The 14,172-nt window shown below is 40.2% G+C and overlaps 1 protein-coding gene across 6 annotated transcripts; it reads right to left on the reverse strand.

Annotated features, from left to right (window-relative positions):
• Nucleotides 1-6,056: 6,056 nt before the first annotated feature.
• Nucleotides 6,057-13,879, reverse strand: flad1 (flavin adenine dinucleotide synthetase 1). 6 transcript variants are annotated; one of them, XM_079691618.1, is made up of 11 exons: nucleotides 13,722-13,879; nucleotides 12,354-12,442; nucleotides 11,936-12,104; nucleotides 11,046-11,423; nucleotides 10,295-10,408; nucleotides 9,937-10,204; nucleotides 8,218-8,365; nucleotides 7,789-7,887; nucleotides 7,418-7,607; nucleotides 6,646-6,719; nucleotides 6,057-6,544 (listed from the first exon to the last, which is right to left on the reverse strand). In XM_079691618.1, the coding sequence occupies exons 2-11, from the start codon at nucleotides 12,359-12,361 to the stop codon at nucleotides 6,409-6,411; spliced, it is 1,584 nt and encodes a 527-aa protein (XP_079547744.1). In that variant the 5' UTR covers nucleotides 12,362-12,442; nucleotides 13,722-13,879; the 3' UTR covers nucleotides 6,057-6,408. The 6 variants fall into 6 exon arrangements, with proteins under 6 accessions (XP_079547744.1, XP_079547746.1, XP_079547745.1 ...); XM_079691620.1 differs by lacking the exon at nucleotides 13,722-13,879 and adding an exon at nucleotides 13,464-13,607; XM_079691619.1 differs by lacking the exon at nucleotides 13,722-13,879 and adding an exon at nucleotides 13,337-13,477.
• Nucleotides 13,880-14,172: the final 293 nt, after the last annotated feature.

Genomic DNA, 14,172 nt, shown 5'->3' on the forward strand with positions numbered 1-14,172 from the left:
TCTGGTTAAGTTTTAAACATTTCCAAGGTACCATGTTTCTTTCTTCTTAGAGTTTAACGGGGATTACATGAACAAGATACATGCTACAGCCTTTCCTTGAATTTTGTAGGAATTCATTTCAATGTTGAGAGCTTCTTGGCTGGTAATTGACACCTTGAGCGATGTTCTTGTAAATTCTGTTGCTGTATATTTAACATATTTCAGAATCAGGGTGAATTGAGGTCAGAGGACGTCCCCGATGCTGGAAGTGTCCTTCTAAAGACTTAAGAAAATAAAGTTACAAATCCCTAATCGCAGGGGAGTGAAGATGGCTTTCTTTGGCCATTCTCTTATGAGCTATCCTTCACATTGGAAAAACACATGCAAGGATTGTAAAAATAAACAGAAGTTTTTCCCGCACTCAATGGGACATATTTTTCGACTTCATTCATGTTGTTATGTTTTCACTGTTTTCACTGAGATGGGGCTATGAATGTGATTGTAGGGCAGAGCCATTTCAAAAGGTTCCACTGATCTTTTCCCAAATATAAGTTGTCATTTAGGCTCATAACTGCCGATACTCAAAAACTACTTTTTTTTTTATAACCTTTTGCATCAGGAAATGGGACTGAATAATAATAATAACTGTCTGAAATCTCACAAAATCTACTTAAAACAACTCCAGGCATAAAAAAGCTCTGATTTACAGGAAAACACTTTGATTTTCTGTTGGATGAAAATCGCACTCACTTATCTGCATTGAGGGTTATGTACTCCTCAAGGTAAAGTCGTGTGTGTGTGTGTGTGTGTGTGTGTGTGTGTGTGTGTGTGTGTGTGTGTGTGTGTGTGTGTGTGTGTGTGTGTGTGTGTGTGTGTGTGTGTGTGTGTGTGTGTGTGTGTGTGTGTGTGTGTGTGTGTGTGTGTGTGTGTGTGTGTGTGTGTGTGTGTGTGTGTGTGTGTGTGTGTGTGTGCGCGCAATATAATATAGTGCTGCCTAAGACCTCAGAATAATATCAAGATCCGAGAACTATTCTAAAGTCGCCACCGATCAGTGAAGTGTCACATGACATCTCTTGCACATATTGCATCTACTTTTTCAATACTTTATAATCAGATTCGGTATATATTTCTCCGGGTGAATATTTGACCCTTCATGCAGTGGAGAGTAAAAGACTGACTTAAGATGCTAAATCTTTGGAGCAGACTCTCCACATAAACGCCTTTAGAGTCTTCAGAATTCAGTTTAAGAATATCCCTTTCATTTATTCTGGAGGTTTCACTTCACTTGTTTCCCAAGCTGCTCGCTATATACCACACTTATGTTATATAAAGGTAAAACATTGGAAGCTATGCAACTGCAATTATAGAAAAATAATGCAGGTGTAGTAATTGTGCAGATGCAGAAACCCCAAAGCTTTAAAGCTCAAGTGGTGTAATTATTGAATTGTTCAATATAAAATGAGTTTAAAAAGTTGAATCTGATGACAAAAGACAGCCCAAAACTTCCACACAAAAAAAATCACGTTTAATCTCATTTATCAAACTGAAGCTCCAAAATGTCACCCAATATAATTTAAAATAAATTAATCTATTTAAAGACACATTAGCTTTTACACATTTATTACTGAAGATGTCACATTACAACACACCCGCTTTTAAGTAATTTGTTTGTTTAGTTTTGAACGCTATTTATTTGATTATATTTATATGAACTGATTTACTTCATCTTTAACATGAGTTCTGTTAAAAGCAAAAAAAAGGTTTATGGTATTGCTGAATGTATTTTGGGTGTAAGACTTTGGGTTGTGAGAACCTCTGAGGATTATCTTTGAATGGTTTCTACAGTGTTGATGAATCAGTGTTCTATTTCATTTCCAGGTAATGCTTAATAGTCAGGGTTTTTATTTCCTCTTCGGGCGTAGGCAGAATTTGTTTGTTCTAAATAAAAATCCAAACCAACCGCAACTGCTTGGCTCGTATTCACATCCTTTCCACGTGTCAGGTAGCCAATAACAGTGTAATTATTTCTGCTGTGTGCTCACAAAGCAGCTACCGGTGTGTCACACAGTCTGTGATGAATGTGGAAAGACCAGAGTATAACAAGCAGAGAAAAAAACATGTTGCTTGTTAAACTCAGGCAAGAGCATTTTCAATAGATACATCAAAAAACAAGGCAGTCTTTTCGTGAATGTGTTCTTTTTCAAATCCATTATGCACAAAAGAGAAACCCAAGAACGCTCTACATTCCCCGTACCGACTTTTTAAACTAAAAAGATAAACGAAATGTCATCTAAAAGAGTATATACATATTATTTCCATGCCAGATTTAGCATATTTTAAATCAGTTTAAACATTAAATTGGCCTCAGACAAGCCAAGGCAGGACCTTCTTATCTTAAAAAACAGGAATCAGATGCATTTGCTGAGCCTTTCTAGTGTAAAACATCTGTTATATGTCTAACACCCTGCACCATGTTTAAGTTATGGCTGTTGAGTGCAAACGAGCTCCAGTTGAGTTGAGCTGAGCTGAATTTCTCTCATCAGTTTTTCCGCATGCTGGTTCAGGCTTCACAGACCCTGGCCCTTTACATTAAAGCAAGCTCGCTGTGTGAAAGGCGTTTTCTAAATGCAGCCCATGTGTGCGGCTGCGAGCAGGGGGTATCGGTTGTGTCTGCCGGACAGCAAGCTGTGACAAATGTAGGATTATGAAACCAGCTTTTATTTGAACGCACCAAAACCAGACACAAACAAGCTGAAGTCAGTCACACTTCATAGCAGCAAAGCAAAGCAGCTTCCTTCCTCATTCTCTCTTCCTTCCTTCTTTTCTTTCCCTCTTACTTTCATCACCTTTAATGTGTGACACTTTGATACTGAACATCCTATTTCCCGTGTTCTGGTCGGTTGGCTTTACATGCAGATGGGATTGTAATTTGCATAGACTCAAAGGTCTCCCTTCTCTCCTGATGCTTTCTGACAACGCAGTGTCTATTCATCCTCTGTGTTAAGCATCCCTATAGGACATCGCCTGAATTGCTGTCTCATGCTGCTTCAAGTCTCGTTTTACACCGCAGGAACTGCTGAGGAGTTGGATTAGGAACATATTTCTTTAGAGGAAAGCAACGCAATCACCAGGGCAGGCTTGCATCCGAACTGGATAGTTCTCTCCCATATCAAAGGTTTTCACATGTTTTTGTACAAAGCCACACCGAGTCATGCTGAGAACATATCACACACACACGGTCACACACACACGGTTAGCTCTGTGGAATATGTTGTACTGAAGAGTCCCACCTGGAGACAGACACTGGGGTGTTTCATCAGAAAAGTGAATTATCCTAAAGAGAGGAACTCTGATCCCCCGGTTCTTCCTATACTCAAATCCCCTTTAGTGGCTGCTGTAATCATACTTTTATACCGGCCCACCTAAAATCTATCTTTGGAGAGCCAATTAAGTTTAAATATGCACAAGAGAAAAAATAAATAGCCACTTTGTTTATTCCTGCTCGTTCCACTTTGTCTCAAATGACACAAAAGTTGCTGTATCGGTATTTAAAATAGTGTTTGTTTGCAGTTTTGTATATTTCAAACAGACCTTGTTTCAAAAGCACAGCCGTGTGAAATTAAAAGATAACATCTTCATAAATATGGAGTTGTGGGTCTCGCACAAAAGAAAGTATTTTAGTACAGATACTTTTAGGCTCCAAGTCAATACCCATATCCTCTCCCTATGTCAACAGAGACGTCTTTCTGACTAAGTCTTCCGGTTCAAAATCAAAACATCATTTTGAAATTCATAAGATGGACTGACCAAAGATCCTGAGTCATAATACACAGGAAAGGCAGCGAGGAAGGAAGTGTGATAGATAATGTGAATAAAATTGTGAATCCAAAATGACATGAAGGATGAAACAGGCAAGTGAGAGGGATGAGTGACAAGAGAAAAAAGGACGAAGATGGAACTTTGGAAGACAAAATAACAAAGACCAAGGTAAAAAACTTTAAAAAACAAAATGCAGAAGTGACTTCTCAAATACAGCATTAGAGAAAAAACATTAAAGTGCTTTCTACTGCAACCTTGTAGTCAAGAAACATGATAATGTGCCCTTTAGTTCCCTTAGAGAAAATGTGATGCAGTGCCATAAAGGCTTCCCTACATGCTAAGGTCTTTTTTTGGTGCTGGTGCCCTTTGATTTGCTTTTCCCTCCCCTGGACACAAGAACAAATATAGTTCTGTGTCATGAATCGTAATCTTTTTTATTGGAGTTGTCTTTGTTTTTGTGATTTATAAAATATTGGAACATTCTTTCCCTTTGGACCTTGAAGATTTAGAAATAAGAACAAGAAGTTAAGATGAGAAATCATACAAACGTCTCATTGACATCTGTAAATGTGACGGTTGCCAGAAACTATTAGAGGTCACAGGTCAAAGGTTGGGAATCCCTGATGGTAGTCAAATAATGTTAGGCTTTTTTAAGGTAAATTCTTAAATTAACTCATATTTTTAGCTAACCGATGCATCTAGAGGAGTATATGAATATGAAAAGGAACAACAACTAGAAGTATGCTATGTCCATCTGAATGTTACTTAAAAATACAATATTTGAGTAAATAAGTTGTTTATCTCCACAATTAGGGAAAATAAAATGTAGGTAATAGTCCTCAGACAAAGACTACTGGGCTTCAAGCATACTTGCCAACCCTCCCGATTTTTGCGAGAGACTCCCGATTTCATTGCCCTCTCCCGGTTTCCTCCCGGGGTCATATTTCTCCCGCATTTCTCCCGATTTCTGACAAAATCAGATTTACTCACGACTGTTTCCACTCGGACTTGCCAACAGCTACACCATTGTTTGGTTTCCATGGTAGCGCGTCTCTTTAGTAGCACGCGCAACTGTAAGTCTGAGAGGGTGAGGAAGACAGTCACAGAAAACTGAACAAGAATCGACAACTCAAACCTCTGCTCACTCATTTCCAGACCATACATATGCTCCATCAAGGATGGTGCTACAGGCCACAAGGCAGTGCACTTAGAACTACAATAAGCATGTTAATGTTAATCTACAGCTCCGGCAACCCACTAGCACCCGCCCCCCCCCCCCGGTTTTGAAATGCTCCCGATTTCTGAGGTCTCAAGGTTGGCATGGCAAGTATGGCTTCAACAAAGTAGGCCTAACATATTGTAGGGGCATAAAGCCTACTTGTATTACAGCATTATACACACTTATTATTACATTATACTTATAAAAGGGGAGCAACTCCGACACATTGTAAGTCTATATGACTTTAATTTTCTTCCACTCGAACATCATTCCAGACAATGTCCCGGTGTTTTTACCGCACCAGCTAAACACACACACACCATTACATTTCTGCAGTTATTATGAAGCCTCTGCTCATTGTCTCTTTTATTACTGTTATTATTAATAAATCAAGCAAGCCGTGAAGCCCGGACAGACAAGTTAGGGGGTATGGGGTATGGGGGCCGGGCTGAAGGAGGTAATTGTCGGTGTAACAGTGTGTGCTACCCCGCGGTGGCCTCGTAAGCGACCCGCTTTATTAGATCGGCCGGTATCGATCCGCACTCCGCCGCGTTGACTAATCTCCAGGCGGGGAGAGAGAGAGAGCGGATCGATGGGCCTGGATTCAATCATGTCTGAAAACAGAGAAGGTAATTTATTGTAATCACGTGCGCTAAATGGAGAAAAAGTGAGAACAACGCGCCCGTGAGGTGCTCAAAGAGAACTGCAGCATCAGGGTGGAGGTTTTCCAGAGAAGAGATGCTCCATTAAATAACTTGTAGTGTGTAATATGGATATTCAGCAAGACACAGTGTAGTCAATAAGAGACTGACAGTTGACCTTCAGTTCTCTACATGCTGCTGCAAACTGGGTTTTCCCACCTTGACAGAAAATGTGTTCACAATACTGATACATTTTTTAGAGGCTGTCTTTCTTGTATTCGATTTAGAAATAAGACAAATGGATTCATGAATAAGAAAAACCAAGAGCAATATTGAAAGCCCTGCACACCACTCTCTATATGAGAGACTCCTCTTAAAATAGAGACATGACAATGGAAAATGATGACAAAGACTGATGTTTTATTGAAGAGCTCAGAGAGCCATCACTTAAGGCTGAAACTCACATGTATAAACAAATAGCAGACACGCATAGACTTCTTTAACAATTTCATTCTGAAGGTATTCCGCAAATATTCACATGAATACTTTATAGAAAGGTCCATGTTTAGTTTTGTGACCACTGTGTGTGTGTGTGTGTGTGTGTGTGTGTGTGTGTGTGTGTGTGTGTGTGTGTGTGTGTGTGTGTGTGTGTGTGTGTGTGTGTGTGTGTGTGTGTGTGTGTGTAGGGGTTGATACAATATCTGAAACCCTTCCTCAGCAACAGGTGAAACAGTGCAAAGTGTGACTACATCAGAGGCGGGAGTTTCGCTCCTCTTCTTCGTTCTCCAGGAGGTAGGCCGCCCTGTATCGCGTCAACCCCCTCTCATCCACCATCTGGAGGGAGGCATTGCGACAGCTGTTGTCCATACTGCCCAGAGAAGTGTACCTGCAGGTCCGACAGAGACATTTAATACAGAGGATGATTGTACTCTTCTGCTGTGAATAATGGAGGATGCAGAAAGTGGTCAAAGTTGAATGTGTTCTTACCCTTTATCATAGAGAATACAGTAGGGAACATATAACGTCCTTATGAACGACCAGATGTCATGATACGTCCAGTCCTGAGGAGTGTTGAAAGACATTTAATTGGTTTGTGATTGATTCATGATTTGTTCAAAGAAATGACTATAGCCACTCCAAAAGAATGTGCCATTTCTAAATAAATAAGCAAATCTAAAAGGGGAAAACATATTTGTGTTCAATATTTGTTGAGAATTTCTCACAGAGGTGTTCATTCATACATGTTTTGGGGGGGCTGTAATGGATATCATTACAGGTGTATCTGTTATTTGTGGCGAAGGTGGCAAAAATATTCATAGAATTTTTTAAAGCCTCACAAACGTTGAATCGCATTAAGCTGAGCAGGTGGTGTGATATTTTGTTCAGCCTGTGGATCTGCACTCTGAAACTTCAGTCAAGATGACAAATAACATTAAGTGTAACAAGGGGAAATTGCTTGGCTGGAGCAGTGAAAACAGATTTGTATTACCAGTCAAAAAGCTGTTTTCCTGCAGCACTATATACACTAACTTGAAGAATGGAGGGACAATGAAAGACTGATTTTTTTTTTTTTTGATAATAATAAATGTCTGCAGATGCTCTTAGGATAAGGGCAATGTGTATTTTTCATTTAAATGCATTAGCTGATATTGTTTTAAGTGGATTGATAAAAATAGTGAATATCTAATAAGAGAAAAAATACCAGGACATAATGAAACCTTATATCTATGTAACATATGTATATGTGTGTGAGTCTCACTAGTAATGGGTTGACTCTCATGTAGTCGGGCCAGCCGGGGTCAGTGGGACACATGGCTGTGAGTGTGTGTGAGTAGGGGTCAGTCCTCCTGGTCCCCATCAGGACGGCCTTCAGCTCCGGCCTCCTCTCCTGCACCTCAGTCAGCGCCTGCCGAATACTGCCCTCCACTGAGATGATCTCCAAGTCATATCTACAGGACACACATGGCAAAATAATGAGCTGTAGTGAAACATGGAGGATTAGGACACGTTTTTGACCAGAGACACAACTATTAGGACTTGTAACAGCTGCTGACTCCTATTTATAATATATATACAAAAACCAGCTGAAAAGTCTTTAGCAGTGTAAAATAGTGTAGATTGATGGTTCACCTTTTTATTGTGTCCTGAAGGAATCTCTCCATCTCTGGGAATGGAGAGACGATACGGATATACAGAGCTTTCAACTTGTCTTTACCATCTGGAAAACGCCTGAGAGTGGCAGGAGGAGAAAAATGGGTCATTAAAAAAAGCCACAGAAAGAGATTAGGTGTTTATCGTTGTCACTATCTGCCACGACATTTCTAATACAGGTCAAGAAAAGTCCAAACACTCAGTCTCAGTCTAGTAGCTGCTAAACTCATTTTCTTCTTCATTACTTCTAGCAGTGATGCTCCCCTGAGTAGAAGTGGTATCATTATGTTTTTAATTTGACTCTCTGTTTCATCTCATCTCTCTGAGGTGATTTGTTTTGTCCTGATTAAATCTTCCCTGGCCCTAAACGTTCTAATTGTCTCATCCCGTCCTCTCCCCTCCTGTTACCGTTTCAGCGCTGCGTGGTAGAGATGGAGCAGCGCCGTGCAGTCTTTGCCTCCGTTGAAGCCGGCGCAGACCTCCTCTGTGGAATACTGATCCAGAGCAGCCTCTATCGTTTTCAGTGCACACATAACTTTGTCACCCAGTGGTGTGCCTGTGGGGAATTAAATGAAATGTGACGTCAAAGTTTTACAGTTTCAATATAATGTATCCCTTGGTCTTATGTACAATTCTAAATAAAACCCTGTTTGTCCTTTGTCTCATCATATTAATTATATTTTCTTTCCTCTAATATAGTTTTAATACTCGCTCTGATTTTACAGCGATAATTACTTTAATGATTTTGCTTTATTTATTGGTCCCAATGCCTGTGTTAAGTATAAGAGTTCTCTGCAATATTCACTTTATATTAACTTAACTTAGTTTTACAATCACCCTCCACCAGAGGTGGGAAGTAGTGGAGTACAAATACTTGGTTACTGTACTTAAGTACATTTTTATGGTATCAGTACTTTACTCCACTATTTACATTTTTAACACAAATACCTGTACTTTTTACTCCTTACATTTTCAAAACAGGCTGGTTACTTTAGTTTTAATCTGCGTTTGGTGGCGTGATCTTTATTATTTAGAGTCATTGCGTGCCTATTGATTTTAACACGATCCTTGTATCCATCACTTCCTGGTCTTCTATAAAGCCCCTGTCACACTGTCCCGAAATTGACACCCGATGGACACACGAATATGGAATTGTGAATTTCGCACGAAGATGGCCCCGAACCACACACGAAGGCAACATTTACATTACATTTAAGACATACAACTGCAACGAAAGTAACACAAACAATTATGTTAAAGTATTATGATACTGTACTGATATTTTCCGACTTTGTTCTTTACTTTCTCCGTCTTTATATGTAGAAGGTATTAAGTTTTCTCCGTCATGTTGTTTCCATAGCAACAACAACTTCCTCGTCTTCAAAATAATATATTATATCCTTTTTAGTTTCACAGAACACAAATTGGGTTATTTACATAATATGTTTACATGATTTTGTTGTGTAATAAAACAACCAGATGGACACACGATAAAGGAAAAGTTCAAATTCGGCTCTGATCGTAGCAACATCGGGCCATTCGTGAGGGCATCTTAAGCCATCTTTGGCATGCCAAATATTTTTCCACCGCTCCCGAAGTTGCTGCCGGAGCCTGATAAATTCCACCGGCGGTCATACGATGGCTTAAGATGCCCTCACGAATGCCTTACGAAGGGCAAAATGGACACACAAAGTCAACACGAAAAGGAACCTTCACAAGGTCCTTCGGCAATGCTTTGTGGTGCCAAAGATGTTGCCACCGCTCCCGAAGTTGCTGCCGGAGCCTGAGAAACTCCACTGGCGGTCATACGATGGCTTAAGATGCCCTCACGAATGGCCCGATGTTGTTACGATCAGAGCCGAATTTGAACATTTCCTTAATCGTGTGTCCATCGGGTGTCAATTTCGGGACAGTGTGACAGGGGCTTAAAGGGAGGTCAGTTACTCTTTTCAAACAGTTGGTAGTTATGGGTACTTTTTACTTAAGTACATTTCGAAGCCCATACTTCTTTAGTTGTACTCGAGTAAAGAAGTTTAGTCAGTACAGAGTATCTGTACTTCTACTTGAGTAAAGGATGTGTGCACTTTTGCCATCTCTGCACCCCACCACCCTCTGTCTCCCCCTCACCGCTGTTGGCCAGCGCGTACACCTCAGTCGTGGCGATGGACACCGGGTCAGTGACTAAGGGCACCACGGTCCCCTTGGGCAGCTCGTCCAGCAGCTGTGTCCGCGCTTTGTCCACCTCCTCCTGGCTGTCCGAGTCCAAGACCAGCCGAACTCTGTGATAGTTGCCCAACCAATCAGGGTAGGAGCCCAGAGCCACCGTCCGGCTCCAACTAGCCTGCAGTCTGGTCAGCACATTGGCAATCTCTGTTTCATCTGCATCCACAAACACCTAAAAGCAAAGATCAGTTAGTTGTATTAGTTCCAATACACAGTGTTCAGGTGGATTTGTATGTATTGATGAGTACGGTCATGGTGTTACCTCACGAGTGTGAAAGGTTGTCCCTGAACCAGCAAAGACGTGCTCCATTCCATTGAAGGCCCTCTCCATCAGAGAGGGAATCCCAGGAAAGATATACACGTTACGCACACTGACCTGGGAAAAGATAGTGTGTTATAAAGTGTGTGTAAATGTAGTTAGTGCAAACAATTGTGTGGCTACTTCAATTTATTATTGGCACTAGGTAATCAATGATTTGACTTTACATCTAGAAAAGTTCATGTTTGTGCATCTCTCCGTCAAACTGTTCAGTAAATATAATTATAAATATACTACTTAACCAGTAGTAGTCCTATAGTCTTTTTATTATTAAGGAAAAAGCTAGATGCAAAACAAACATAAACAGGTGTGTATTCCTTATATTGCTGTTTAAATGTTTGCCCCTTGTAAGAAGCTGCTTTTAAGTCCTGCAACTCTGCTAAGTGGTTGATGTTGCAATCTGTCTGAAACACAACCCCTGAACAGAAATGAACAGACAAACAACTTCCTGAAAGTTGTCAACTAAACAAAATGTATCTTCACTAAAAAAATCCAACTGATAAGTTAAAACACAGCACAGCAGATACATGGGATATCAGTTATAACGAAAGGGCTCTGGGGGTCAGTCAGCAGGTGGAGGGTGATGATGATAGTCTGTACCTAATTGAGTGTTTTATGACAGCATGATCCTACTTCAAAGATCTCAGATTGATGGAAAACTAAGCTAATCCCCCTTCACCCAGCCTTCACTCACCACTGGGTAGCGCAGCAGTTGTCCAGTCTGAGGGTCAGTTCCATAGTTGAGATTGGCCGAGCGAGGCACCATGGCCAGTTTCATAGCAGCATTGTTCTTATCTGTTACACCATAAAATTCCTCAACCAATAGGGTGAGCTCAGGGTTGGCATACAACTCTTCTTCGAACGCCAGGGCTACACTCTCAAAGGTGACATCGTCATGCGTCGGGCCTATGCCCCCTGAAGTGATGAGGTGCGTATATTTAGAAGAAAGGAGAGACACCTCGTTGGCAATGACCTCCTGTACATCTGGTATTACTGAGATGCGCTGCACAGATACCCCGAGCCTCCTCAGTGCTCGAGTCAGAAAGGCACTGTTTGTGTCCCGTGTGTGACCCTGGGAGACAAAAAGCACAAGAAGAGACACTCGGTAAGTTTCAATACAGTGTTTCCACCAAAACATTACAAAGGCTTATCAATGACTTTAAGGTTTAAATGAAATGCAATGTCTAACAGTGAGTATGTTTTGAGGCTAAGACTGACACTGGACGGAATCAAAGTCTTCATGTTTAAATCATGATAATGTCATGTCAAGAAACAGTGGTGAACTTGTCATTTAAAAAAAATAATACAGCAGCCACATCAAATAAACATCACAGGGATTGCCTGGGAATATACAATCTAGATCCTGGACTGCATAGCGGTCCAGAGAGCTGATGCATACTGATATATAAGGGTGTCATGTTAGTATGTTTATATTAATAAAATTATACTCTCAAAAGTGCACATTTTATTGAGATTTTTTTTTAATCCAACAGCTTTCAAGGAATCTCAGTGGGATACTACCAATCATATGAATACAGTTCAGTCGCACAAATCACAAGTAAGTATCCAACAACACTATATCACCTTGAGAATCTCATCTCCAATGATGAGAATGGCTGCAGTGGGAGCGTCCCCATTGGCTTCAGAAAAAGAACTAGATCCATGGGGGTTTGTTGACATGGTTGTTTTGGAGAGTTGAGCTGCCAGTCTCCTCACACGCACCACTGTTCTACTCAGATTGGGAAAAGCAAAGCTAGAAGACAAAGAGAAAATGCTTACAACACTGTTCAATAAACATGTTTACTTAATGCATGTGTAGTGTGGTTTGCTCTATTTGCCATCTGAACAAAGCCATAAATCTCCCTGGTAATAAGCAACGCCATTTTGTCGTAGCCTACAGTAAAGTAAAATTTAACTTCAATTTTCAATAATCTGTCTCTATCTTTTAGTTGCTTTTGTGATCAACTATTGTGTTATAAGTAGAGTTCATTTAGAATCTTACTTCAACATGAGGATTCAATATGGAGTATCCCAAAATATTTCAGTTCAGGCCCTCTTCTGCATCATAACTTGTCTCCTACCAGGGAGTATCTTGGAGCAGACATGTGAAAGAGCAGATTTGTAAAAAAGGAAGGTAAGACAAAGGGGAAAAAAGAAGAATCTGTAAGCGTTTTGTAAACTTTAGCAGCAAAAACTGCTAATAATTCAATGTTAGTTGATGCACTGATTAATGTCAACAAGTGGAAAAATGATTAGTCACAATTACTATATTACACATAATTTAGTACACCTTATATATTTGCGAGGAAAGATTTATAATTTTATAACAGGTCTAACTGTAGCCTGATTTCAATAATATGATGTAGCTGGAAGACAGTTCAGTTTCCTGATATGCATCAAAGACACGGACAGTCGACACACCTTCATACTTCATATAGCCCAGCTATAAACTGGTGACATTGCATGATTTGGTCTGTCTATAAGTTGTCTGAGGCAAATGTGAAGGATTGACAAATAAGGCTGAACATGCCGATAGGAGTGAAGGAAAAACAATCTTGCGAAGAAATGAATTGAAGGGGGGGCAAGAGGAGTTTGAATGGTTAAATGGACAGGTCATGTGCCAACTGTGTTCAGCGGTCAAAAGAGGTGACAACAACGCATAGAGTCGGTGCGAGAAAACGTTTCCTCTGTATGTAAAAATGTAGCCTTCATGTTCTTTGTACACTATGGGAAGGCTTTGCAGAAGCATGCTAATGTCTAACATATATGCACATTATGATGCGTAACACTGAATTTACGTAACTAAATAGTTAAATCAATGTCATGCACATTTATGACAAACTACACACATAATGGCAAATGTACTTCTATGAAAAATCTTAACTAACTATAAAAGTGCCATATCTCCTTGCTAGCTTACTTATTAACCCACTATTGTTTTAGTTACTAGCAACAAGCAAGCAAAAGGCGTTCAGGTACACTTACATACTGTAGTAGCTTATGTCCTGACTCTACTGCCGATTTCTCTGCCCTACCATATAGCCTATGAAGAAACACGCAATGTTGTGTCTGTTATTTGTGAAACCTTATAATTAAATCCGAGGAAACTTACTCCTGAGCCGCATCTGACCTCATTACGTATCCGACAATTTGTGGCTACATGTCACTCAAAAAGCATACCGTTAGCCGTCCAATCACATTAAGGAATGGTTTCTGTGAGGACTGAGAGCCAATCAGGTTTGAGAAGGTCCCTCTTAAGGGCCAGCCTTATTTTATCAACACGGAACTAACTGAAAGATGCAAGAGTCCGTGAAAACGATGCGGAGAAATATATGTCGTTTGGCAAAAGTAAATAAGATAATCAGCTTACCTTATATTAAAGGTACTAACGACGACTCATTTATCTGTGAGTTGACAATATCTGCACTCGGATAGCATGCTGCTAACTGCTGCCAAGACTTCTTCGACTTCTTCTCTTCTGCTCAATAAAAGAAAGGGGTTCTTCTGCCTCTGCTGGCTGGAGAGCAGATAACTTGAGATTGATACTGACCGTCTAAAACTTGACTATAGGTGTCGCATTGGCATTACTTATACAAACTGTATCAGTATGGTCTGAAACCACAAGTCCGCATTTTGAAATAAAGTGGATCGCTTGACTTCCACAGCACTGTCCGGCCGGAGAATACATTGATAATTGAAGATACATTAGGAATAATACAAAAAAAGCAAACACCATGGGTGCATGTTAGCAGGGCTAAATGAGTTATACTGTTAATCAAAAGCCAATTTAAGTCAAAGTATTAACCAGTTATTGGCATTTG

This window comes from Notothenia rossii (genome assembly GCF_949606895.1).
Source record: "Notothenia rossii genome assembly, chromosome: 7".
NCBI classification, from domain to species: Eukaryota; Metazoa; Chordata; class Actinopteri; order Perciformes; family Nototheniidae; genus Notothenia; species Notothenia rossii.